This window comes from Varanus komodoensis, unplaced genomic scaffold, assembly GCF_004798865.1.
Source record: "Varanus komodoensis strain SLA01 unplaced genomic scaffold, ASM479886v1 scaffold4, whole genome shotgun sequence".
NCBI lineage: Eukaryota > Metazoa > Chordata > Lepidosauria > Squamata > Varanidae > Varanus > Varanus komodoensis.
The window spans coordinates 5,363,240-5,390,839 of record NW_025335941.1 but is presented as its reverse complement, the minus strand read 5'-3'; the positions used below and the strand labels follow the sequence as shown (position 1 = coordinate 5,390,839).

General features: G+C 38.9%; 1 protein-coding gene across 8 annotated transcripts in view; it reads left to right on the top strand.

The window, feature by feature from the left end:
- Positions 1-27,600, top strand: part of DMD (dystrophin) — a 994,758-nt gene that overhangs the window by 457,422 nt on the left and 509,736 nt on the right. For all 8 annotated transcript variants that reach the window (XM_044441365.1, XM_044441364.1, XM_044441363.1 and 5 more), the window contains one exon: positions 9,781-9,931. In XM_044441365.1, coding sequence (XP_044297300.1) covers positions 9,781-9,931 — 151 coding nt within the window. The remainder of the gene's footprint in view (positions 1-9,780; positions 9,932-27,600) is intronic.

The following is a 27,600-nucleotide window of genomic DNA, read 5'->3' as shown; positions in this document are numbered from 1 at the left end:
GTTTTTCCTTCTGCATAAAAGAACTGGTCTTTTCAGTGCATTTTGTAGCACTGGTGATTTCATTCTGTTAGAAACCAGATTGATTGGCTATGTATGGAAGTAAATGCAACTTATTTTATTATTTGATTTGATTTTTAAATACCACCCCATTCCCATAGGAGCTGCACAGTTTACAAAAACTTAACAATATTTCAAATTTAGACTAAAAACATGCATAAAACTAATCTGGGAAGTAATCTGGGTAAACCTGTAACTTTCATTCACTCTCCCATCCCCTGATATTCCTCACATGTTCTTTCCTTTTGAATAAATTATGCATGCATAATCTTCATAAACTGGCAGAATGTGGAGGTGTGAAACATGATAGATATCTTCTGGTTAGTTACACAATCAGTGTAGTCATACTCTTCATGTAATACAACCCATTACTGGGGTGGGAGTGGTGAAGTAACTTGTTGGACAAACTCTATCAAAGTTTCAGTAGGTCTGATGTTCCTTCTCTACCACCCATGGAGAGATATTTTGCTTTGTTGTTTGAGTGTGGAAACAAAACATAAAGTGGTGGTTCTAAAATTGTTCAAAAGACAGGAAATACTTACCTGAAGCATTGTCAAACATTGACTCATGTCACAAAAGCTGTCTAGTGCTTGGAATGTTAGATATATCCTAAGGGAGTAAATTTTGTGAAAGAGCACAGTTGATAGTCAAAGGAAATGACAGCTACAATTTATCTCATGGCTCTGCAATTCATCAGTCAGATACTGCCACAGTAGAAAAGAGGTGTGTGTGGGTGTGTAGGCTTAACACATTCTAATTCAGGAGGAGACATGAAGTTTTAGTCCTTTATATCCCAGAAATATTAATTAAATCTATCATAAAATAATCTATGTGATTTTTAATGTAAAGTACGAGAAATTTGTCTTGCTGTATTGTTGGGATTCTAATAATTATTTTTTGTACAAGATGGAAAAATTAAAGTTTATTGCCGATGACATTTATGCCTGTTTGAGGACCAGGGAGTTGTGCTTGTTGCAGTCTTCCATATAATGCATTTAATTAGCTACATTCTTTTTATTTTCTCCAGGGAAATGATAATGGATGCTTTTAATTTTGGCATCCAAACAAAATGCTTTCAAGCACATCTCTTTATCATCACCCTGAAATGAAAGAAATGATTGCTTGGAAATTTGAAATGTGTTCTGTCACTTATTGAGGTTTGGGATGTGGGGGAGGCTCCAAGAGATTCCTAATATGTGTTGCTGATAACTTCCTCCAACAGAAAGTGGAGGAAATAACAAGAGGAACAATTATCCTTGACTTCATACTAACCAACAGGGAAGACCTAGTGGAAAAAGTAGCAGCTATAGGAACTCTGGAGAATGTGACCATGCCACATTTGAAATCTTGATTCTAAAAGAAGCAAATGCCAAATGAAGCCGACATGTACCCTGGAATTAAGGAAAGCCAATTTTAATAAACTCAGAAGTCCCATGGAGAATAATTCTAAATAGAAAAGGAATCCAAGATGGATGGAGATTTTTTAAAAATGAAATTCAAAAGATACAATTCCAACAAGGAAAAACGGGTAGAAGACAACATAAGAAGCCTAAGTTGCTTCACAGAAAGCTTAGAGGTGGTCTAAAAACAAAAAGGACATGTCTCGGAAGGGGAAGGAAGGTCAGGCTACAAAATACAGTCACATAGCATGAAATTGTAGAAATGGTGTCAGGAAGGCTAAAGCTAGAAATGAACTGAGGCTAGTAAGGGATGCTATAAGCAACAAAAAAGCCTTGGATGGCAAAATTATAAGAAAAGACCAAAAAACAGGGAGGGGAGAGGGAGAGGTGCTCATTTCCTACTTTGGCTCAGTCTTCTCTCAAAAGATGATCTATGACCTTCTGAACGAAGTGAAAGTACAAGCTGAAGGAACAGGATGGAACTTCAAGAGTTATAGGCAAATGGTCAAAGATCATCTAATTGAGCTGAATGAGTTCAAATTTGCAGGCCCTGATGAAGTCCATCCTAGAGTCATAAAAGAGATGGCAGTAGAACTCTCAGAACTGCTGTCTATAATTTCTGAGAAATCATGAAGTATGAGGAAGTGCCAGATGGCTGGAGAAGGGCTAATGTTGTTGCACCTGAAAACTATAGACCAGTCAGTCTGACACCAATCCCTAGGGAAATTCTGGAGTAGATGCTAAAGTCAGTCAGTCTGCAAACACTTTAAGAATATGCCATTGGTGAGTCCAGTTATGGATCCAACTGATCATTGTTCCATCTAGCCCACTTTTTGCTAGCTTGCTAATCATATCACAGGGTCAAAAGCCCTGCTGATGTCAAGCTAGAGTATGCCCACAGTATTCCCCCAGTCCATTATGCAAGTTGCTCAATCAAAAAATGAAATCAGGTTAGTCTGACAGGATTTGTTCTTGAGAAATTCATGTTGTCTTCTAGTAATCACTGTATTGCTTTCAAAGTGTTTGCAGACTGACTGCTTTAGAATGACTTGGGTGAAAAAGGACAGAGAACTCATCATATTTGCAGATGACACAACACTGGGTAGAATAGCTAATACCCTGAAAGACAGACACAAGATTCAAGGTGTTCCTATTAGTTTGGAATACTGCCCAAGAGGCTCCCAAGCCAGCACAATGGGCAGGAAAAGGACATTGGAGAAAGCAGCACCTCAGGCCAGTGATGGCACATGCTTTGCCTTGCTTGCCTTTTGCTATCCCGGCCAGAATTAGCCACACCTGGAGTGTGGTTGGGAGGGACACAAAGAGAAAAGGAGAAGGATTAAAGGAGAAGAGGAGACAGGCAGGAGGTGTGCACAGGAGAAGCCAAAATGTGCATTTTGCATGTTATCATGGTTGTCTGTGTATGACTCAGGCCATAGGGCCAGATACTTCAATACTGAAAGTCAAGACACACTTTTGTTTGGAAGCAATCCCTGGTTTTGCTATATTAACCTCATTTTCCCATTCCCTGAAGTCTCTCACCGTACCAATTTTCCCTCTCCTCTTTCTTAATTAGGTTGCTTTCCAGGGACTGACCTATCATGAAGCAGACTGATGCGTCTGCATAAAGAGGTGAAGGAGCGGAGCAGTGAATTGTGCTGCTCCACTCTTTGTCCTCACAAAAAGGGTCTGTTGCTGTCCTGCTGTCCAGCAGGTGTCTGGAGTGCCCTGCAAACTGCTTTTTCATAAGCGTACTTGCCACTGCACCCCACCCATTGGCACGTTTCTCTGGAGAAACTTCCTATCCTGACTTTTCCTTGCATTGCATATCCCCCTTTCCCTTAGCATTGCTGCCTCTGCAGCTAGAAGAAGCAGCTAGAAGGCTCTGAGAAGCTAAGAGCTGATACAGCAGTGGCAAAACTAATCAGGAGGTGACAGCTGCAGTAATGGATGGAGGGTGACAGGGGATAGGGGAAGTCTTATGAGGCAGGAGTGCATGCTTTTCTTGGCCAGTGGGAGACCTATGGTGGTCCCTAATGTTTCCTGAAACCCAGACATCATGGGGTGGCAGCCATCAGTCACTATGAAAGAAGAGGCTAGGTGACATGCCATTCCAATGCCTTTTTGAATTGTTCCACTAAATCAACAGTAAGCTTGTGAACAATTCTGCTCTTGCCCCACCTAAAGTGTCACGATTTTTCTATGGGAAAAATATTTTTAGCAATTATTGCATGATTGGATTTTTATTTCCCTGAGTTGAAGGCCTATCTCACGGACATGATCCACCACTTTCCTGTACATCAGATATTATAAACTCTTCTCAACTAAAATACGGTATCTTATTCAATGGGACTGAATTATTGCAGTAGCCTACTTTTAACTGAATTAGGGCAGGGGAAAGAAACTTGATGCACCCTAGGCAGAAGGGGAATGTGGAAATTATAATCTGGCATGCTCTTGAGTTCTATATTCCTGAGTTAGGGTATGGTAACCATTTTGTCCTATAAAATCAGATCAGAGACAGAAAGGAATAAGGGACATATGTTGGAAAGAGGGATGCTTAGAACTCAAAACAGGGGTAATTTAACCTGTTCAAATTACACGGAGCTTCCTTCCCTCTCAAAGAAGGAGAATGTGGCAGAGGGTTGCAGTGAGAAAGGATGATCCAACTGCATTTTTCCAGCAGTGGTGATGAGGTAGTAAAAAGTTAATGATTTAATCCTGACATAAGAGAACTTATAATAAAAGCATATTCTTTTTCTTTGATCTACATAAGTAACAAGAATAATGCTTATTTTAAAAAATAGATCAAAGAAAAATAGCATAAAAGAAAATTACTGCAGGTTAGAGGATTGCTTCAGCTTGATAAAAGTAGTTGCAATGACTTTGGTTGGTGATGTCAGACACAGACTATATTATTTCTATTTTTTAGCCACCAATCCTGTCTATCAGATCTATATTCATTTATCTCTGTTGTGCATTTTAATTCTATAAAAGCAGCATTCTCCTACAATATCTGTTAATGAACTTTGTAGGAATAGGTATCTACCCACAATGAATTATTTCTTGTATCCTTTTAGCCCACAAGTTGGTATAAAAAACTTAATACAAATAAAACATGTAAAATATTATGTAAAGAAAGATGAAAGTATCAGACTAATTTAAAACAGGTTAACTTTTTAGTTAAATAGTTTTAGTAGATAACTGTGTAAAAGCAACTTTCTGTACAATATCTGTAAGAATGACCTTAAATATTACAGCTAACACTTTGGTGTACATAAATAGAATTATTAATACTACTTTGAAGTTTTGTATACGTCTTACAAGGTGCTAATTGTGCTGAATCAAGTTGACAACACTGCATAATTTTTAGGTTAATATTAGCATAATCCTTCAGGACATTGTTTAGAGGAAGTATAGAAATAAATTGTACACAATATTTTGTGGAATGTGAACAAAAGGCTCTATTTTTGTCAGCTACAATTTCTGTCACAGAAGTAATGAATTTAAAATTTATTGTTAATCATCAGACATGCTCTTTATAAATTTAACCAGTCTGTTTCTATTAAAAATACCTCCTTTTGAATACTTAATATAATTCAGAATATTAAGTAGATGACAGCATCAGAGTGGTTTTACTTTTAACATTTTTAGACTACTAAAGATCAGTGAGGTTTCCTTTATAATTTTTAATTTAAAGTTGAGAAGATATTTTACAGAAAATTGATGAAGAACACTATTAAAATATACTTTGTGTAGCTACTTACCCCGGAATATTTGAGGGTTGCTTTGATTCCAAACAGGAAATACTCTTTTTGAATGTGTTAGATCTATGATTGTCTCAAATAGCTGTGGACTATGTGCACTGTAAGCACTATACAGTAGAGTCTACTTGTCTGGCATCATCCTTTGGGTGTGGCCTGAGAATGATAGAAAGGTACTTGGATGTGTATGACTAAGCAGCTGCATAGTACAGGATATGGACCAATATAACATATCCTGACAAGATGGAGTTGTTCACCCTCTTTTTGGTAGGATTCTCCCTGAAAGAGCAGGTTTGCATCTTGAATGTATTTCTAGATCCGGTACTGCTACTTGATGTCCAAGTGGCCTGTGGGACATGGAATATATATGTTTTTTTACCAGTTATGTCTGATTTACAGAGGTGGCTAATTCTGACATAACTAATTCGGTCACAGTTCCTTATGCTCTGCTAACTTCCCAACTTCAATTGTGTAATCTATTTTATATGGAAAAACTTTTATCCATGGTTTGTAAGTTCCTGTTTGTGTAGAATATGGCTGCAAGAATTTTGTCTGCTATAACCCAATTCAGACTCATCATGCCAATTTTGAAATTAGTGTCCTTGTCTTGTTAGGCCCAATTGAAGGTTTTTACCTTTAAAGTCCTAAGTAGCTTGAGATATAAATGCCGGAAATAATGCCTACTTCCATATTAACCTACCCAGTGCTGGCTCTGGGTTTCAGAGAGCTCCTGGGCAAGATACCTCAGTGGACCCCTTCCTTTAGTAAGCCTAAATTCTCATCAGCAGCCGCTATTGATCCTCCTCCTCCTCCTCTTCTTTTTCTTTTCTTATCATTGCTATCACTTCCTTGCTTGGCATCCAACGAACACATACATGGTGGCATATACTGCTCTTTTTGTCAGGGCCATAGTGAGAGGCACCTAAAGAAGTATGGAGTTGCCGCCATTCTTTTCTCCTTCCTTCTGAGCAGACCTGGATAATGGCTCACTACCTAAAGGTCTTTCTAGGTTAATGCCAGCAAGACAGGCTTTAAAGTACAAATGTACTGCATTGCAGAAGTCAGCAATAAAATCAACAAAATCAAAATACTATTAGAGAAAGACAACCTAATGAAAATAACTTGATTCCTTACTGGTAGTTTCAAACTGAAATTACCAAGCCATGCCTTCAAGATGGATTGTCCTGCTTCAGGACCAACTGCTTGGAACATCCGACGCTTGTCAGTTGGTCTGCCCTCTTTTCTTGCTACCAGACCATAGGATTAATGATGTGTGGCTTGCCTTCCTCACCATTAGCATGTTCACTAAGCTTTCCTACAGTATTTGAAACTAATCCTCAACCCCCTGATTTATTTGTGAGTCTTCTGCCCTTGACAGTTCAGCTGTAGAATTCCTCAGCCTCTTACTCAGAATCTGTTCCCACATCTCTTGAAGGTTCTCTTGCAGGAAGAAAGGTCCAAATTCCTGCACTAGTTTCAATGGTAAAGAAATATATCTAATCCAAGGAGCCCTTATCTCGGTGTTATTGGCAGCTATGCCTACCCTTCATATCAGCCCTGAACCTGTGCATTTTTTAAGACTCTCTGCCAAAGCCTCTCTCTACATACCTTTTCCATAAAGGTATGGATATTATCTATAAAAGAAATGGCTAACTTCCCAAAGGTGCCACTAGTGCTATCATTTAGATGGCATGAGCAACAAAAATTGGGCTGCAAAACAGTTTTTATATCACTTGGTGTAATCAAGATTCATAAGGCCCATCTAGATGATTACTGGGAAGGATCAGAAAAAGGGCATTTATCTGTTCATTCTTAAGGGAACCCTCCTTAAACTTCCAGAACTACTACTTTATAGGCTTTGAGCTAGCAGCAACTGCTCCTCCATATGCTGTTTCTGGGGTTGCCCTGGAAATCGCTAGCTTTCAGTTATGCTAGAGGTTTGTTCCATGGTCACAACAAAATGAATGTGTAAGGACTGGACTCACCACTCCTAGAAAGCAGCATTCCAAGGCAGTTACCTCAGAGTCTGAATTGGAAGAAGGGGTGATCTCAGAATTCTTAGCAGAAATAACAGGTCCGTCAAGCCTCAGTATAAGCCGAGACTAGACAGGTGTGAGTAGATGTAACTTGATCAGCCCTAGAGTTTGATTCCAGATCAAACATGCATCTCTTAGAATCATGGAATAGTAAAGTTTGAAGGGACAAGGAAGGTCACTGAGGCCAAACCCCTGCTGTTGTAGGACACCAATTTACATCCATCCTATTCAGATGACTCTCTTTTTCCTACTGCCTGGCTCACAAGCAGTGGGAACCTATCAGAATGGTCCTAATATCATGGGACAAGTGTGGTAGATAGCATCCAGTATAAATGTTTTTAGAAATTAAGTTTTCTTTTTCCCTTGCTTCAGTATCACTCATAGGCTCTGATGTTAAAAGAATTGAAGGTGTCTTTATGCACCATCATCATCATCATCATCCTCCTCAACTACAGAAGCCATCTCCAACCTGCTGCTTCCTAGAAGTTTTAGAATACAGTTTTCTGTATCCCACCATCAAATAAGGGGACCAGATTGGGGATAGCTGTATTACAATATACTCAGTATAAATTTTAAAGCATGGTTAGTTAGTTGATGAAAACCCTGCCTTTCTACCAAAATAGCACATGAGGCATGTGTAGACTTATGGTGTTTATTGTCAATAACATTTCAAAGTCCCAGGAAATTTAAGCATGATCCATGCCATTTAGAATTTGAAAGATCTGCAAGAAAACATTCTCTTTGGAAGTACTTATTTTAACATGCATCATTTGTCAAGAAGAAAAATGTATATTTAACCATTCTAGTGAGATCTTCTTGTGGAAAATTCAACTATAATTCTGTAATCAGATAAAGACACCTTTTAATAAATTGTGATTAATACATAATAGGATATTTTGATGGTCTCTTGATAAAACAAAAACAAAATGTAATCTCATAGCCAATATTTTTTCATTGTCTCTTTTATATTGCAATGACTTATTTCATAAAAAGGAAAAGATTTCTGGATTTGTACTGTTCAGTTCCTATCAGCTCAGGGACTTGGTGCCATCAATAACATGTTTGCCTTTCATCTCAGGAAGGCACTTCAGTTCTATTCTAGTTCTTTTTACTCTAACAAATTATGTAGGATCTGACCCACACAATGCCCTTTTACTGTAACTGTTCTCAAAAGGAATGGAAGCAAATCAACCTTTCCTGAAAAATGTGGGGATCAAACCACAGAATTAATAAGTCTGTATTACTTAGCTGATTTTTTTAAAGATCTGCTGACAGTATAGACTAACCACAGTATGTTTATCAGCAGCGTGGAGACATATTTGAGCATATTTAACTATCACTGGCTCGTGCAGTGAACAAGTCTGGCTTTAATAAAATATTGATGCTACTATTCAGAATTTTTTAAACAGTTTAATAGCCTTCACAACAGGTACTAGGGAGAAAAGGGGAGTTAGGAAGAATTTAGATAATGCTGTTATACATACAGAAGTTCCAATGTCTTTTGTGGATGGGTCTTTTCCAGAATGTGCTGGGGTCTGTAATTAATGGTGGCTGGATCATTCAACAGATTTTGAGCAACTGAAGCCCACTTGGCACCAACTTCAGTATCTTTTCAGTGCCAGGTTAGGACTGTCTTCCATGACAGGGAATTTAATAAATTCTGTAATATATTGGAGCATTACAGCTCTGCTTAATAGGTTTTGTGACTTAATTTGTAAGCCATCGTAGTTTTTTATGGCTTTAAATTTGACTTTTAACTTATGTATTGCATTTTATATGTTTTTATTTTTATGTTGTGTTTTATATTGTATTTTATTTGTCTGTTGTGTACAGAGAGTTTCAGCTACTGAGAATAATAATAATATAATAATAATTTGCAACATGAAGCTCCATGGAAAGCAAGTCAAGCCTAGAGGAAATCTATGAATGTTTGCTGAGTGAAGGCAAACAATAGCTGCTGCACATGGTGTGAAACAGGGATGCTGCTTGCACTGTGACCATTTGGGTCCTGAGTCCTGGTGAACACTGAGCAAATGCTGGGTGTGCTTGCCAGGAACTTGGGCACACAGCTGTGGCAAAGTGGACTAGAATCTGGGGAGCTGAGCCCATGGAATCTGATGGATTCCCATACCCAAAACAGATTCCTCATTCTTCCTTATTTGTGACAAGTATTAACTAGTCACTAATACCTCCATTTTTAGGAAAGCCCATGAGAAGGTTTTGCTTGGACAACAGCAGATATTCTTGGAGGATACCATTTATCTTGTTCCATTTCAGTTTAGGCTGAGACCGGTTTTGGAACTAAATCAGCCTTGGTCAGCTTGATGGATTACTTTGCTTCTTCTGCCCAGTATTTCTGTGGCTTCTGATACCTTTGGCCGTGGTATATTCTTGGACTGCCTCTTTCATGTAAATTTGTTAACTCTGAAGGCAACACAGTGCTATGTAAATGAAAACATTTGAATGCTTACAATCCAATAATATATTTAAGTACAGTTCCATGGTTTCTGTTTCCTTCCACAGACGATTTGATAGATCCCTTGAGAAATGGAGAAATTTTCATCATGATATGAAGAACTTTAACCACTGGCTAACTGAAGCAGAACAGAATTTAGCTAAAATACAGATAGCATCTGATGATCCAGACCTTTCCAAAATCAAGGAATGCATCAAGGTAGGACTCATCTCTCTTTTAAGTGTATGGATTTCTTCCCCAGATGGATGACTTTCCTAAATGTCTTACCTAACTTCAAATTATCCATTTGAAATCTTCTAGATTATGGATTGACAGCAAAACATTACTCTGTTACATTACCTTTTCAGCACTGTTCTGCAGTAGCTACAGATTACCTGCCAAGACCACAATATTTAAACCTGATAAATAACTGTCAATAGTTGATATCAATTTTGTGAATGCCTTAACAAAGTCGCAAACCTTGCTTATTACTTTGCAACAAATTAGTTTATTTTTGGTCTTTATTCCAAAGAAAGATGTCTAGTAATCTGTGATCACAGATGACATATTTTAAAATGGGGTGGGGTGGATTTTGGGTTAGGACTGCAAATGTAGGGCAAGGTGTTATTTCTTTGCTTAGTGCTTTTTTATTCTAAGGATTTGTTTTTACCCTGATCTGTTATGTGCTATACCAAAGCACTGCACATGTGAAAAACCTACTTACATTTTAGACTGTTCTTGTATACTTTCATATTTAGGTCATTTGCCATCTCCATTTGTGGCAATACTTTATGCGCTGAGTAATTAGGCATTATATATTGACATGACCTCTTCATGATCTATTTCTTTGGGCTTAATTTTTGTAAGCAGTGCTTCTGATGTTAAGTGCTAGTTAACTGATGTATATGCCTTACTGCAAGGTCTGCTGACTGGATCAATAAGTTGATTAAACTGTTCATTTCCATCAGTTAGCCTATAATAAAATAATTAACAAAAATAAAATATGAATATATTGTAGGTGTGAGGAAGCCAAGGCAATCAATGTAAGTCTGCATTTTAGTTTTGTAGTCCTTTCATATTTTTTTTTATTTTGAAGGTAGCCTTCTGTGCTTCTGTAAGGAAATTGATTTGTGTGTATGAAGGGGAGTTTCTTGTATTTTTGATGTGCTTTTGGTTAAATCAAGTCTAAAGCTGAAGGAATTAACAGTCCAAGGGAAAATGTCTGTTTGTTATTTGAGGCTTGTGCTAAAGAATGATATATGTGTGCTGATAGAAACACAGTAGCTGTTACTGTAATATAAAGTTACATCTGGTTTATACATGGGAATGTTGGATACTATGTGGTACCATTTGATTGAGATAATAAAGCATGTTGTTATGTCTGTTGGTCACTGGTCTGAGATAGTATAGAGCAAATATAGGTTGCTGTTGAGAGGCATCAGAGGAACTTCATCTGAGAGAGTCATACATACAGCAAGTACCTACAGAATCATGTGCTATTGTTATGTGTTGTTCTGGGGATACTAAGGAAGACTGTCATGAGATCAGGAAGCCATGCTAGAAGCAGGCAATATAGAAGCAGAAGACCACCAGCAACTGCAGAGAAAGAGTTGGCTGCTAAACCAGACTAAAGAGTTACAAGGAAGTCTGGTATATGGCATTAAAGGTCCCCAGTGGTAGTTAACCCTTCCTTACTAGAAGGGAGATTACATATGAAGTCCCTGCCGCTAGGCCCATGTGTTAACCAGGATAGAGCTTGGTAGAGGCGTTAATTTTGCTAGGTTTAGGAAGTATTGCTTCTGTTTTCTGACTTTGATAACAGAGTCAGGAGAAAGCCTTGCTTTAGTGCAACACTATTCATCTTTAATGAAATATCACATATAATTGTTTCCTGTACTTACATCTCTAATCTGTTTGCCTCATGCACAATAACTTGAGCTAAAGTGGTGCAGATAAATGCATCTGTGATGATAAGTGAATGGTAAGCAACCTTCAAGGAGTGTTTTCTACATGTTGGTGCGAATAGCAGCGAGATGCTCAATGAAGGGTGGTCGAGACCCAGAAAAAGCAGGTACATGGGATACAGGTATACAGCCAAAAAGAATTGCAGTTAATTTAGTCATCTAGGTGCATGCATGTAGATAAAGTGCTAGAGGCTACAAAGAATCACACAAATAGGGATGTTTTTATATTCTCAGTCACAGAGTTTACAAGAGTCACATATCAGTTGGAAAAATTGTTGAATGGAGGAAAGGGAAAGGGGATTCAAAGCAAACAGATACCCAGTAAACTGGGTGTTCGTGAGCAAGCAGGATTGGCAACATTGCTTCCTTATTGTATTAGCATGATTGTATCAGTTGGACCCATGAGAGAACAGAACTTGAGAAATTATACCTGAGAAAAAATTGGCATCATTGTAACCTGAGCAGCTCTGATAACACATTCAGGCCATTCTTGTCCATTTCCCACTTGCTGGTGCAAGCATGGCTGCTTTGGGTCGATCGGCCCCAACACTGATCAGCTTCACTTTACAGAGTAAAAGTTTCATGCCAATTAGTAATGCTTGAATTCTCATCCTTTTCTTCAGGTCATATGGCAGTAACTTTATCATTCCAGGCCACTCTTGATCTATATTAATAATTAACTCATTAGCAGCCATAACTCTGACTGTACAATATCATTATTGCTACTTCTGTGTTACTAATTCAACTTTTTTCTGGTAGCAGCACCAGAATGCACAGGCGGATGGGAGAGAAAAGGAGTGAAGTAGTAGAGCTATCCTAATAATTTCTTTATGATGTGCTACTTTGCTATACGCTTGGAATTTTGTAAATTGAACATAGAGTTTTGTAGACTATTTCCCAACATGCACTAAGAAATGGTGTATATAATTCAGTGGGAAACTGGGAGAGCTTGCTCAGTCGTCATCAGCAGGGATCAGCACAGAGAAGTTCCCGATCCCCTTCATGATCATGACTTATTAATAACAAATTATAGTCAGAGCAGCTTTTTAAAGACTGACCTCACAACAAATTCTCTTCTCGTTCTATTCCCCGCATTGCTCCAAACTATATTGTAGCATTAAACAGTAGAGCAAATTCACTGAAGAATTATGAGTTGCCTGAATGTAATCCATCCATATTTATGCCATTGTTAAATTTATTTTTAATTTGATGGATCTAATTTTAATACAGCATGAAGGTGGCAATGGTGGGGGCAGACTCTTTTGAGGCCTCAGTGCAGTGTCGAAGAAAAGCATATTGCTGTTATGTGTAATTCAGCAAATCATAGTATAGCTATGCATTATATCCAAAGTAGTACCCGTGACATTACAAAATATTGTTGGTAACTACTTTATTGCCTTGGTGTTGCATTTATTAAATATAGATAGCATTCCTACTATGCCGATCTAATTGGGAAACTACCAGGAGAGAAAAGAAGCAAACAAGGATCACCCCTGAGTCTGTTCCTGCTGGGAAGTCCCTCCACATGTCCCTCCATCGATCTCACTTGAGAAAGGACTCTTATGATTTATTTTATTTTAATAGTGTTTATTGTGGCTTTATAATGCCTCTTTATAGTTATTGTAAGGTGCCTTGAATAGATATGCATCCTGAAAGGCAAAATATAAATAATTGCAATAATAAGTTATATTAAGAGGTGGCAGAGGCAATTTATCTAGATTTATTCATACCTTTATTTGTATTTCACCCTCAAATTGGCTCTTCCAAAGAGGAATGCAAAGAAAAATGAAGAATGAGGCTTGAGTAAAAGAGCAGTGAAGAATAGAACTGAACTAAGATCAGGCTGATCAGTGAGGAAAGTAAGTGTACTTCACACCACTTAAGAACAGGAGAGGCTGCATGCTATGTAGAAAAAAAGGGAAGTGTTAGAAGGCTAGTCAAAGGACAGGGTGGCTAAGGGAGGTGAAACAAAGCAGCTGATTGCTGAAAAAGTGGAGAGTCTAAGAAAACAAGGTTGCTGAAGAAAATAAGGCTGTGGTGAGAAGGTGAACTCAGTGAGAAAGGGGGAGGGTTTGTATCCTGCCAAATGTATTTTGGCATCTTGGCACAGGTGGACCCTGGCACAGGAGTTCTGCAAATGTGTTCATCATTGGGATGGCTACCCCCCCCGCCCCGCCCTCTGTTACCTAGAACAAAACAGCATTTGAGACATTCTGTCAATGGATGAAATCAAAAGATCTCTCATCCTTGTTATAAAAAAGGCTTTGAAAAACAGGGAAACGTACTGCTGTAGTGCCACCAATAAGTTATTCCTTAAACATTCTGAAACATTTTGATCAACACCGCATCTCTACAGATGCCCTCATTTCAAGAACTCATTTCTTTTGTTTTTTCCCTGAAATTAGACTTGAAAGTTCTCCTTGAAATACGTTACTCAGATCTTATGTATAAATGTTATTCTTGAGACAGCAAGCATATATCCACAGTCGTTAGAACAACCTTCCCCAACCTGTTTTTTCCCATATGTTTTTGACTTCAGCTATCCTCAGCCCCAGCTAACATAGTTAATGGTCATGAATTCTTGGAACTGTAGTCTAAAACATCTGGAGAGCATCAGGTTGAGGAAGGCCTATTTATTTATTTATTAAAAACCTTTATATGCTGACCTATTATAAAAATATCTCAGGATGGCTTACAGTGCTGAGATGGTACAGAAAGTTTATGGCACAGCTGCTGTACTGTATATTTAAACAACATACATTCCAGTGCTCATTAAGCAGTGCTCATTAGGCAAGTAGGCTTATTATATGGATTCCTCACATACTGTTGATGCTCACTAGTTATGTAATTAATAAGTGGTGTTAGCATGTAAAAAACTAGGGCTGCAGTCCATCAGAACAGTTATTTGTAGCTTTCACTTAAACATATTGTAACAATGAAATATTAAAAAACATACCCCAAATCATAATACAATTAAGATCTCTCGTATTCTCTTAATCTTGTATTCTGCCATGTATTATGTAGTTTCTCATTAAAAATAGCCTCTGAGATGAAAAGTTCCAAAAATGGAAAATGCCATTTCTTGTTGAAGCAATAGTATTGTAAGCTTAAAATATACTTAAAATAATGTGGTTTTGTCACATTGTATAGTGAATATAAAGCAACTACTGATCAATCAGTAAATTCAGTTAAGAAGCTGACTATTTTCCTAATGTTTATTCTAAATTTCTAAAGTAAATGTCATTCCAAATTATTCTCTGTCAGCATGCATAGTGTGTATTCACTGATGTATAATTTATTTTGCAAAACCACATATGTATCTGCTGTACATGTCATGAATGATCCTTCACATCTATTAATGATTTTTCCCAGTTTGATGCTGTTGTGTGGCTGCTCAATCTGTGAACCAAGCAAATACTAAAGTTTAATTTTATATGTTGCAAAATTCAAGTATAGTCAGATGATGTCCTCTGAAGTATTTCCCAACTGAATTCAGTAGAGATATCAAGTTCAGTGGACAAAATAGAGACTATTTTAATGAATGTGAACAGGAACTTTCATGTGTTCTCATTATGTAGTATGTTTTGATGGTTGCATGGCTGTCATCTCTAAAATCAAAAGGTTGTTTTAAAATTCACCACTTCATTTATCAACTTTTAAACTTTTAGAGGACATCATTATTACAGTCTCAACTTTTCTCTATGTTGTGAAGAATAGAGATATTGCATTCAACCTCAAAACTTACAGAACTGAAAATATAAATTTGGAACATTGCTAATACACTGCAGTGTGGATTCTTCAGTCATGCCTAGGCATACCGTCATCCATGCCCACCTATGAGAGCTCTTCTAAACACTATAGTATAAAGCATATGTGAATACTTGGCAGTTACATATCTGATTTCCTAGAGGGATTTCCCCCCTAAAAGTAAAGAAGAAGCCCTATGTTATAGGTAACTGTTGTCCAATCTTCAACCTCTTTTTGAATAGCATCTTATATTGGATGCTATTCAACTCCATGGTTTCTTGGATTATTATTTGGTTTTCAAAACTGAGAAGTGTGGGAGAGTGTTGCCTGTAATGTGAACCTCACAGTGTCATTTTAGACCTTCAGCGTAATATTCTTCCAGGATGTTTGTCAGCTATGCAATCTGGGGGAAATATTTTACAGTTCCAGTAATTTGGCTGTACAGAAGATGATTCTGGGAACTATTGCTAAGTGTTTATGGGTAGCATACCTGGTTACTCAGAATTTTCAAAATCTACATGAAATTCCAAAAAGAGATCATCTACAATTTGGAGACTGTTCCCATTATTATGCTACTTGGCCCTAGCTCAATCTCACCTTTTCAGCTAATACCAGAATTCAGAACTGTTGCTTGGATGCACATGAAGAATTGGAAGAAGGCTAACAATCTGAAGCTCAAGCCAGACAGGGCAGAGTTTTACTCAGTTTTTACTCACAAGTTTATTCCAGGACTGGGAATATAACCTGTTCTCTAGATGGCATTGCATTTCCTTTGAATGAGCAGGTTCACAAATTGCAGATGCTGCAGAATCCTACATACACTTGGATAGTCACATGGCTGTGCTGGTTGCACAGGTGCTTCTTTCCAGTTTTGGCTTGTGTGCTAGCTTTACTTCTTCATAGAGAAGACGGTTTGGGCTATGATGTCACATTATTTATTTACTTCTAGTTTATATAATTGTAATGTTTTCTACATGGGACTGTTCTTGAACAATGTTCAGCAATTATATAAAAGAAAACCTTGCAGATGGCTGTCACAAGAAACAGGCACTTAGTCCTCCATGAGGAGAACAACTGTTCAGATGTATTTGGCATTTTGGCATATCTTGAATTGATGGAAAGGAGCTAGTAAACTTTTCTTTTGTCTTTCACTGCTTAGTTCTGTTTAGTTGGGACAGAATATCAGAGATCAAAGGTACCCTTTCCATAATTAACAATGGTACATGCAGGTGCAAAAGATTCAGTGGGTCAGAGATAAAGAAAACAACCTGGCATCAACCTGGGACAACACGATATAATGTGCTATGTCGCTTTGCAATTTCATAAAAGGAAAGGAAATAATATATAGTTTTCTAACACATTGTGAATCAGGAGTGTGCTATTGAATTCATATGATAGATATAATGCATTTTGAGCATTTTAAAATATCTTGATTGTCTAAAAAGATACCTTCAGGATTGATCAGTGGATAAAAACAAAAACACTTTCTAGTACTTGTATTATTTGAAAACAGTAGGCTGTGAAATCATAAAATGAGAGGCATTCCCATTCACCCTTACATGGGAGGAAATGATTCTAAGAGACCATCAGATATTATACATAGGCATGAATTATCTAAACATGGGGTGTGGGGATCTTCTTTTTAGCAAGTTAGTTACTTCTTATACACACATATATGCCAATCCACTCAGTTCATTCATATGTGGTAACTGATTTAGATGTCTATAAATAATGACTCTTATGCAATATTAGATATATTATTAGATATAAAGAGTTATATTAGTATATGTTATTGAATATCTTTTGGGTGGGAGTCCCATACAAACTGTGCTGTTGTAAATTTAGTACAGCAAATTGTTGAAACTAGCAGTTATTGTCCTAAGGTAGAAGGAGTTATTCTCCACTGAAGAAGTTTTCCTCCATTGGAGCAAGCTTCTTTCATTGGAAGACATTTGCTTGGCACTGAATAATTATTTACATAGTTATAGGGATTGGCCCCACTTCTCCCAAAATATTGTATTCCAAGGTTGTGTCAGGAAATTTCAGAATTGCAGAATTACGTTCAGATTCACTGGAAGACACTATGCTCAGTTCCAGCAGTTTACTGCCAGGCACCCTTCTCTGACAGAGAAAAACAATAACACCCTCAGATAGCCAGTATACTGACTGGCTGCAAGCTTCCAGAGCATAGACAAAGTTTTTACAGGTTCAAGGCATTGATGAGATTCTGAATGGGTGAGAAGGCAAGACAATGGGTAATAATAAGGAAACATTGAGAAATAATTATAGGCATCAGGAAAAACATCATGACACATTGAAGGCTTGAGTAACTGATAAAAATCAGGTGGTAAATGTTGAGGGTTTTGCAATCAGAGATACAAAATTCCTTAAGACAAAGCATTAGCTGGCTACATAGCAACATTGCAAAGGAAGTACAGCTTCCCCGATCAGCTTGCAACATTGATTCAATGCTGTTTTGGCATGGAGCTTTCCTGAGAGTAGGCAGATTGTTTACATGCTTGGGGCTGTTTTTCTTTTCTGGAGAAGGAAGAAATAGAAAGGAAAAACCCTGAAAAAAACCTTGGGGAGGGGGATAGGATAGGGGAGGCTCTCCGTATTTTATCTTGTATAGAACTTATAACTTTTATGAGAGCTGCTGCAACAATACTTTGTATTGCATAGCCTCTGGTGTGCATGAGTTACTCTACAAGAAAATGTATGAATCATGGAGCCCCTTGGTTGTGTGCTTTTCCCAGGTATATGGAACTGGGTGAAAAGTCTCTTTGAGTGGAGAAGAGTAAGGGCACTGCCGCCAGATTTTATATTAAAAAGACATGCAAATGCATATCTTATTATTTGAGGATTTATTTGGACTTTCCCAGTTGACTCCTCTTCTGATTCAGAATCTCAACCAGAAGAGGAGTCAAGGTCATATTTCATAGCAGAAATGCCAAGACCATCATATCATGAGATAAACCAGTGACTAGTGGGAACCAGACCATGTTTGCTGGGGAATACATTGTTGAACAGGCTGGGCTGAGTGGGGTGGGAATAGAGGTAATATGATAGGAGCCATAATCCAATATCATATCCGATGTTTCACTGTCCAATGTTCCCATCATCTGGCCTACAAGGAGCGGGTACTCTGCTCAGGGTAGAAGAGGAAAGAGTTTGAAATCAATTTCTTAGTATGAGTCATATTTACCTAATAACCAGTATTCTGACTTCTTTGATGTCTTTTGTTAATGGCTTCTAGATTATCAGCTTTAACATAAAAGCATAGAAGCCTCTGATCTTAAAAGAGTGGCTGGGGGTGGCAGGGGGAGAAGACAGCCTCTCAACAATAGTATAGCATATTATATGAACAATTAGTTTATAGTAATATTGTAAAATTATCTATATTACACAGTTATGGGATATTTAATCTCATGTGGAAACCTAAGATTTTACAGCAAAATATTGAGCTATCACTTTCAGTCTCCCAGTGGAAATACTGCACTTTAATGATGAAGAATGAGCACAGAGGTAATCAGCTGTGATATTTCTCTAGGCAGCCAACCAAGATGCACTTTGGAAAAATGTGGGTCAGTAAGAAGAATCTAACTAAATATGGTAGCAAAGGAGATTCCATAAACGTAAAGCATTAAAATTACAGAAAGGAAAATGTTGATGTCCTTAAAGATTGTATTAGTACTCCAGTAAGAGATATTAATATCAGTATATTAATATCTATGAAGCAATAATCTTATGAAAACTTTCATGTGTATTTGCAAGTGATGAGTGTATGTGTATGGGGAGGTGGGAGTAGGCAGAGAGAGAGAGAGACTATGACTGATGAAATAATTAAGGTAAAGGAACTGAGGCAAAAAAAAGTGAAGCTAGAGGAGCTGCTACTATTTTCAGGGTTAAAGGGGATCTAACCCATTCAGCCAAAATCAGTAGCACCACAGTCAATACCTAAAACACTTTACTAATTTCATAATGCAGAAATCCACTTTCCTAATATAATTCACATGTTTAGCTATAGTCCCTGTAGTTGCAGCTTAAAGACTCTATAGTTGCAAAGACAAGTTGTTAGTATGAAGCATTTTTCTCTGTAGCAGTAGCCAGTTCATTCACACCACTGCAAATTTCCAAGGCAGCAGAAATAGCTACGGCTGCATTAGGAGCTTTGTACAACTGGCTTACCTCTTAAAGCTACATCCATATAGTTGCTTTCCAAGCAACCATCATGCTGTAGTTTCAAAATAAGATTTTTGTAGTCCAGCTGGCTTTTTCACTGATTCACTTTTGTGTTATACATATTACTGCTGTATAGTATGTGTTTATCTTTGCTACTGATGGAAATAGCAAGCTTGGAAAATCTATCAATAATGAACATTCATTTGTACACTCATAAACATTTCACCTTCATAAGCAACATGAATTAGCCACATGAAATGCAATGCACCAGACTTACAGGACCAACCAAGGTACCCAGCAGTAATTGTACTTTTTCCATCACATTAAAACATCCCCGTTTTCTTGCAATAAGACTTTCATCCCCATTGATTTCAGTGTATGAGCTGAAGTTCATACTTACTGTTCTCTCACTGAAATCAATGGGTTTAAAAGTATATCACTTTTATTAGATCATGCCTCCAAATGTTTATTAATGATAATAATAGTAAAAGTCCTAATTTAATGAATGCATCATCTAGACTCAGAATACATTTAAAGACTTGCTGCTTAGCAGTAATTATGGATTTAATCAATGGACTTACAAATACAGTGCAAAACTATTCATTTGTTTCTCCAAGGAATATGATTGTGCTTAATTGAAAGCTGAACATCTGCTTCAGTGTTCTTTTGTTTGTGTGCTAAAAGTTTAAATTGACTTTTATAAACAAGCTAGTGTTGGTTGTTCCAGTGAGACTTGATACAAAATGGATTTTTAATTCCAAGACAGCATATTGCGATTAAATATCCCAGTGAGGTTCATATTTCTATTTTCATAGCAGAAACTGAACTCTGATCTGTTTATGACTCCTAAGAGAACACTATTCCAGTATAATTTCCACATACGAATATAGCACTTTTAAAATATCTTGTATAAATCATTTGTTAGAATTTTTTTCACAGCTGGATTTTAAAACCAAAGCTTTACAAAGTTTAGCTTAGCAGAGGTAATGTGTAAAGGATGCTGTGGTAAGCAGTAATATGTCTAAATATTAGCCCCATACTAGGATCCCTTCCAGATGTAAAGACTGATGATTGATTGGCTTAATGTAACATGTACAGGATACACAATCCAGCAACTATTAAGCCCTTTAAAGTTCCATTAAGTTAGTGGGAAGGTTGATAATCTATTTAATTATATCCCATAGACATTGGCGAGATGTCTATGGGATAGAATTGAAGTTCATTTTGGCTGCGTGTGAGCACATCAAGCTGTCTTATTACTACAAGGTTCAGCTTTCCATTCTTTTTAAAACTGCCTCCATCTACAGACTGCATGCAGTGGGAGGAACCAGCAAGTGATAGACGAAGTGAACAAGCCAAGTGGTGTCTCCACACACTCACTTGGGACAGATTCCCAGTTTTCTTCCAGTAATTTCTGTTAAGTATTTAATGAACAGACAAACAAACAAACAAACTTGGGGAAACTGGTGGAAGGATAAGTTCCTTCCCAGCTTTCTACATCTGTGTGCCTTAATGACCAACTGTATAGGTAGAAAATTGGCAACACTACTCAAACCCTAAGTAGAATTCATATTGTGTTTTTATTTTAAAATGTTAATGCTGCTAAAAGGCTAAATAAAATTGTTCAGTCAACCATGTCCCAGTTAATATACATTTTATTTTCTAATAATGCAGAAAAAGCAAAAGATGACAATGTCAGCAGCAATGTAAAAGTCCCTTGAAAATATCCCTACCTCTTCTATTAAACTTAAACTTCACATTTCATAACCAGTGCACACTGAAGCTGGCATTATCTTTTTTGGCTGAGGCATGGTTACCCTGTTAAGGCATGTTTATGCTTCTGGATCCAGGCTGGTGCTTAAAGAATCAGAAAGTAGCTGTGGCTGTGAATTTTACATATTCGGTACTGTGGCAGCACACCTTTACGGAAATTCGTAGTTTTGCGTCCTGAATACATAAATTTGTACTTTTGAGCCCAGAATCTTGCAGTGCCCTCTGTTTGAGAATCTCACTGCCCCTGACTGAGAGGGCAAGGACTGGGATTGTGATCTGAAAGCAGCAACTGGGGCAGAATGTCATCACTTGCTAAGTGATAGGCAAGGGTTAGCCAGAGATGGTTACTGGCTTTTCCACAGTTATACTACTTTTTAATCAAGGTGTTAAGTGCATAATTTCTAGAAACTTTGGCTTAAAATCTGCATTTCATGTCTGCTTTTCCATATAACTGACAAATATTAAGATCTATATATAATGTTCTATGCTTCATTAAAAGAGTTCTGAGCAACAGTCACAAGCAAAAGCAAAACTCTGATCTATAACACTAGGGAAAGAAAGAGGGGAAAGCATGTATGTCTGTTCCCAGTTGTTAGACAGAAGAAGAACCACTGAAAGGAAGTTGTTCCCCTTTTCCCTGCCAGAAAGAGCTTTTGTCATAGGACTTCAGAAATGTAGGGAGGCATACTTTCTCTTAGGACAGAGGAGCAAGGGGAATCAGTTAGTTTAAAATCTTTATCTGCATAAAATGTGAGAAAAGATCAGCCTTGAGTAAATGCCTGCCTAGCATTATAGTTTCTTGTTTACTTTTGCAGTTTCCTCTTCTCCCATTCCATGTCTTGATAATTTAGTTTGCAAACATGTGTTTGTATCGCATCCTTATTTTTTACTGATGTCAACCATTTTTGGAAGAGGAAGTTGATCTGAAAAGTTGTAATAGTAACAGCACCACCAACAATGAAAAAACAGCTGGCACAAAACTTTTGGATGGTTATTCTGAGGCTTTGAAATATGATCCCACAGACTGTGTATAAATACACCTTGCTTAATAGCCTTCAGAAAGCAATATAATGCTTATCTCTCTCAACAACCTTTTCATGCACTTTGCGGGAAAAGGCCTGATTAAGGCTGGTATCTGTGTTATTTTATGAGCTATGACTGCTAAACATTGTTATGGTGAGATAGGGTTGTTTGTATTATTGACAATCCTATAGATTGTCCTTTTATTTATGTATGTATTTATTTTGGATTGTAAGCCACCGCAACCTGGGGGCAAGGGATAAGGCAGGATATGAAATGTCAAAATAAAATATATAGATATTTCAAAAATTGTTCAGGCCTCTTTCATTCCTCCCACACCCTCTTGTATATCAGCCTTGGATTAGTTAGTCCTAATTTTAAAGTACAAAGCAAAAGATAAATCAATTGGATGGCTCATTTATTTTACAAGATAATTAATACCACTCTTTCATTACCCATTTGCAGTGTCAAATGGTTTTACAGCCATACATATTCTAAAATTCCCAATTGTGAAGTCATGGTTAAAGATGCAGTCAAACTGCAGCTAGTTTTAGTGTTTATTTAAAGCTCTAACAGCTACTTCAGCAATAGTTTTTAAGTGCCATTTCTGAAAGTGTTTATTTTACTTCATTTTTTTCCCTTACACACACAGCCCTACCTTCAAGCAAAATGCAACAACTCTTAACGACATAATGCTGTGTAAATACATTAAAATTAACTACACTTTCCTGCTTGTATTGTAGCTGTGATTCTTAAATTTTAAAATGTGTATGCAGTAGTGAGAGATTACTGTGGGTTCTGAATCCGTTCTTGGAATTAAAAAAAATCCTGTTTCGGGTGGAAGGGATAGTGGGGAGGCTTGTTCAGGGATCTGTGTGCACACTGGGCATTCATTTATTACATTTATCCACATAACAACTCTTACAGGTAGTTGACTCATGCATTTATTTAGCAGACAGGCAGCGGAAGTTGAGAAGACATTCCTTACTGAAGTTTAAAGGAAACCTAAGGGCCAAACTCAGTAGTATGTCATTAGAAACAGTTGACTCTAAAGCTGGAGTATATTATAAAGGCAGGTTTCTGAGTTTTGTTTTTCCTCCAGTAAGAGAGTCCTGGAAGCAGCCTTCTAATATGGGCTGTTCTCCCACTAGGAGAACAGGAAGCCCACATTTTTGAGAGAGCGGCCTCTCCCTCTATAAGAGTGCAGACCCGATTGTATGGGCCCGCCCCCGGACCGGATGGATCCGGATGGATTCCTGAAGGTCCTGGGGGAGTTTCCGGCTGACAAGACTGGTGCTCCTGTCGAGGCTCTGGTCGAACTGTGGAACGGAGCGATGACCAGGGCTGTGGACACAATCGCTCCCAAGCGTCCTCTCCCACCGGGCAGAGTCCGCTCTTCCCCTTGGTATACACCTGAATTGTGGGCGATGAAGCAGGTTGGGAGACAACTAGAGCGTAGGTGGAGGAAATCACGGGATGAATCTGACCGAACACACTTGAGAGCCCACTATCGGGCCTATGCTGTGGTGGTGAAGGCGGCGAAAAAGAAGTTTTTTTCCGCTTCCATTGCCTCCTCACAATGCCGTCCGGCGGAGCTTTTTTGAGTGGTACAAGGCCTGGTTCGCCCGGGTCCTAAGGAAGATCCGATGCCACCCTCAAAGGCCCGTTGTGATGACTTTGCCAGGCATTTCAGGGAGAAAATCACTCAGATTCGTCACGAGCTGGACTCCACTAATGAATCAGAGGTCTCTGGGGAGATGCCAATGCTACCGTCTGGTCCAAAATTATTGGAGGAATTTCAATTATTGCGGCCCGATGATGTGGACAAGGTGCTTGGACGAGTACGTCCAACCACTTGCCTATTGGATCCTTGCCCATCTTGGTTAATAAATAACTCCAAGCACGGGATTGGGACCTGGATCTTGGAAGTGGTTAACGCATCTCTGAGGGAGGGTCGAGTGCCTGCCCCTTTAAAGGAGGCAGTAATACGACCGGTCCTGAAGAAAGCGTCACTGGATCCAGAGATGGCCACTAACTATAGACCTGTGGCCAACATCCCGTTTCTGGGCAAGGTGTTGGAGCGAGTGGTGGCGGGACAACTCCAGGCACTCTTGGATGAAACTGATTATCTGGATCCTTTTCAGTCCGGCTTCAGACCCGGGTACAGTACTGAATCTGCCTTGGTCACCCTGTACGATGACCTGTGCAGGGAGAAGGACAGGGGGAGTGCATCCCTGTTGGTTCTTCTGGACCTCTCGGCAGCTTTCGATACCATCGACCATGGTATCCTTCTGGATAGGCTAGCGGGATTGGGGGTTGGAGGCACTGCTTTGCAGTGGTTCCGCTCCTATCTCAACGGTCGATTCCAGAAGGTAGTGCTGGGGGACTATGTCTCTGCGCCATGGCAGCTATGCCATGGAGTACCACAGGGCTCCATTCTATCCCCTCTGCTATTTAACATCTATATGAAACCGCTGGGAGAGGTCATCAGGAGGTGTGGGCTGTGGAATCATCAATACGCTGATGATACCCAGCTCTACCTCTCGTTTTCCACTAATCCAGGTGAGGCAGTGGCTGTGCTGAACCGGTGCTTGGCCGAGGTAATGGAATGGATGAGGGCCAACAAACTGAAACTCAGTCCAGACAAGACGGAGGTCCTGTTGGTTGGCGGATCGGGCTTCGGAGAGGGTGGATTTGACCTGGTCCTGAATGGTGCGACACTCCCTCTTAGGGACAAGGTCCGCAGCTTGGGAGTACTCCTCGACCCGGAGCTTTCTTTGGAAGCTCAGGTGACAGCGGTGGCGAGGAGCGCCTTCCTTCAGCTTCGGCTGATTAATCAGCTGTGCCCCTACCTGGAGTACGACTGCCTGACGACGGTGACACGCGCTGGTGACTTCCCGCCTAGACTTCTGTAACGCGCTTTACGTGGGGCTTCCCCTGAAGACGGTCCGAACACTTCAATTGGTGCAAAATAGAGCTGCCAGGTTGCTGACGGGGACTGGGCATTATGCTCACATGACTCCAGTCCTCCGTCAGCTTCACTGGCTTCCCATTGAAGCCCGGGCCCAATTCAAGTTGTTGGTTATGACCTATAAAGCCCTGAACGGCTTGGGTCCTGGCTACCTGAACAAGCGCTTACGTCCGTATATGCCCAACTGCCCCTTGAGATCTGCGGGAGAGTCCCTTCTCCGGGAACCCTCCATGAAAGAAATTAGGAGAGTAAGTACTCGGAGGAGGGCTTTCTCTGCGGTGGCACCCAACCTATGGAATTCACTCCCCAAAGAGGTCCGCCTGGCACCGTCATTACTGGTTTTTCGGCGCCAGGTAAATACCTTTTTATTTAAACATCATTTTACTTGTTAAAATATATGATCTGGCCAGGGCAACTTCTTCTTCCTTCTCTTTCCTCCTCCTATATTCTTTATTTACTTATTTTATACTGTTAATTTTAATTTTATGTTATTGTATCTCAGTGTATTTTTTGTATTTTTGTATTTATTGGTAATTTATTATGTTCTATTGTATTTCAATGTATCTTATTGTGTTGTAAGCCGCCCCGAGGCTTCGGCAAGGGGTGGCATAGAAATGTTATAATAATAATAATAATTTTTGTATTTATATGTTAATGTTTGCATTTATTTCATTTGGATATATTTAAAACATTTTGGGAAAAGATCTAAGCAGCAAGTCTGCATGCAAACACTTGCTCCTGCAGTAACTTTTTGTTGTTGCTGCTCTTGAAAAAAAATTCTGATACTCATCTGTGAAATTTAGAGGCAAATCTGCATATGTTCACAACCATGATAGGTAGCTGACATGATTTACACAGTCTGTGTTTTTGTATGCTCATGTGTTTTCATGGAATGATTAGAACTGTGTCTAAGAGTTCATTGGACTAATTGAACCTGGGTCAGGAAAGATGCTCCCCATCTGAACAAATGATTCTTCCACCAACAGGATCTCCATCTTGTCTGGATTAAGTTTCAGTTTATTGGCCCTTACGAAATCCATTATTGAGGCCAGACCGCAATTAAGAACATCTGTCATACCTGCATCAGATGAAAAAGAAAGGTAGAGCTGAGTGTCATCAGCATACCTATGACATCTTAGCCCACACTTTCTGACGCCCTTTCCCACTGGTTTCATGTAGATGTTGAAGAGCATGGGGATAAAACAGAGCCCTGTGGGATTCCATGGCACAGAACAATAATCCCTCCATTTCCTGCTTCATATTTCCAGTTCACCTTGAATACTGCTCATGTTCCATGTTCCAGTTGCATGTGCTCTGTGGCACCAGACTTTCTTTTTGCCTGTGTACATGTCAGCCACCAAGCTTCCAAACAGTTTTGATCTATTGTGTCATTAGCAACAGTACTCTTTGTACTTGTCCTTTGTTCTTCCTCAGTAGCTTGTGGAAAATCTGGTGGTCTTGTCTTGTGGCACTATCACTTGTTTCACTTTTTATTCTTTTAACCCTATTATAGGGTTTTCAAGGTAAGCTGATTCAGAACTGATTTACAATTGCTGCCTTCTGTACAGTACTAACCAGAGTTACCTTGATCATCACTGCCATTGTTCGTGAAAGATCCTTCATTAGAGTCACCTTCAGCTACCATTGCTGCCCAGTAGGTGCCCAGAAGTTTCTCCACACCAAACTCAATTAGAGATACTCCTTCTCTTCTGTTGATATGACCATTCTTCCTCAAGAGGATGAGTGCATTTTAGTCATGTGTCTCCACATTGACCATTCCACTTTGGGTGATCATGCTACTACAGGCTGATCTCCTGGCAGGATTGCTCACAGCTTCTCTGACTGTCTCAACACCTGCACCACATTTAGGTGTGCATCCCGGGATGGTGTCATCTTTATTATGATATTGAAATCCTGCCTTTTTTCCTCTTGCAAGGATCCTGAGATAATTCGTGGAATCCTCCTTCTCTCTATTTAATCTTCACAACAGTATGTTAGGCTGTAGATTAGGCTTCTTGCTTCCTTGGAATAACCTACTCCTCTTTACCAGATCAGAATGTAACATTAATATGGGTGCCAGATATAATTAGGCTGGACCAAAGCAAGACCTCATTCTTTAGTTCCATTATCCAGTATATTAAGGAAGTGCTGTGCACCTGAAATGGACATACAGCTGGGAAATATTGAAACTATCCTTTCAGAGGTTGGATATGGGTGGCAGTCATTGACTT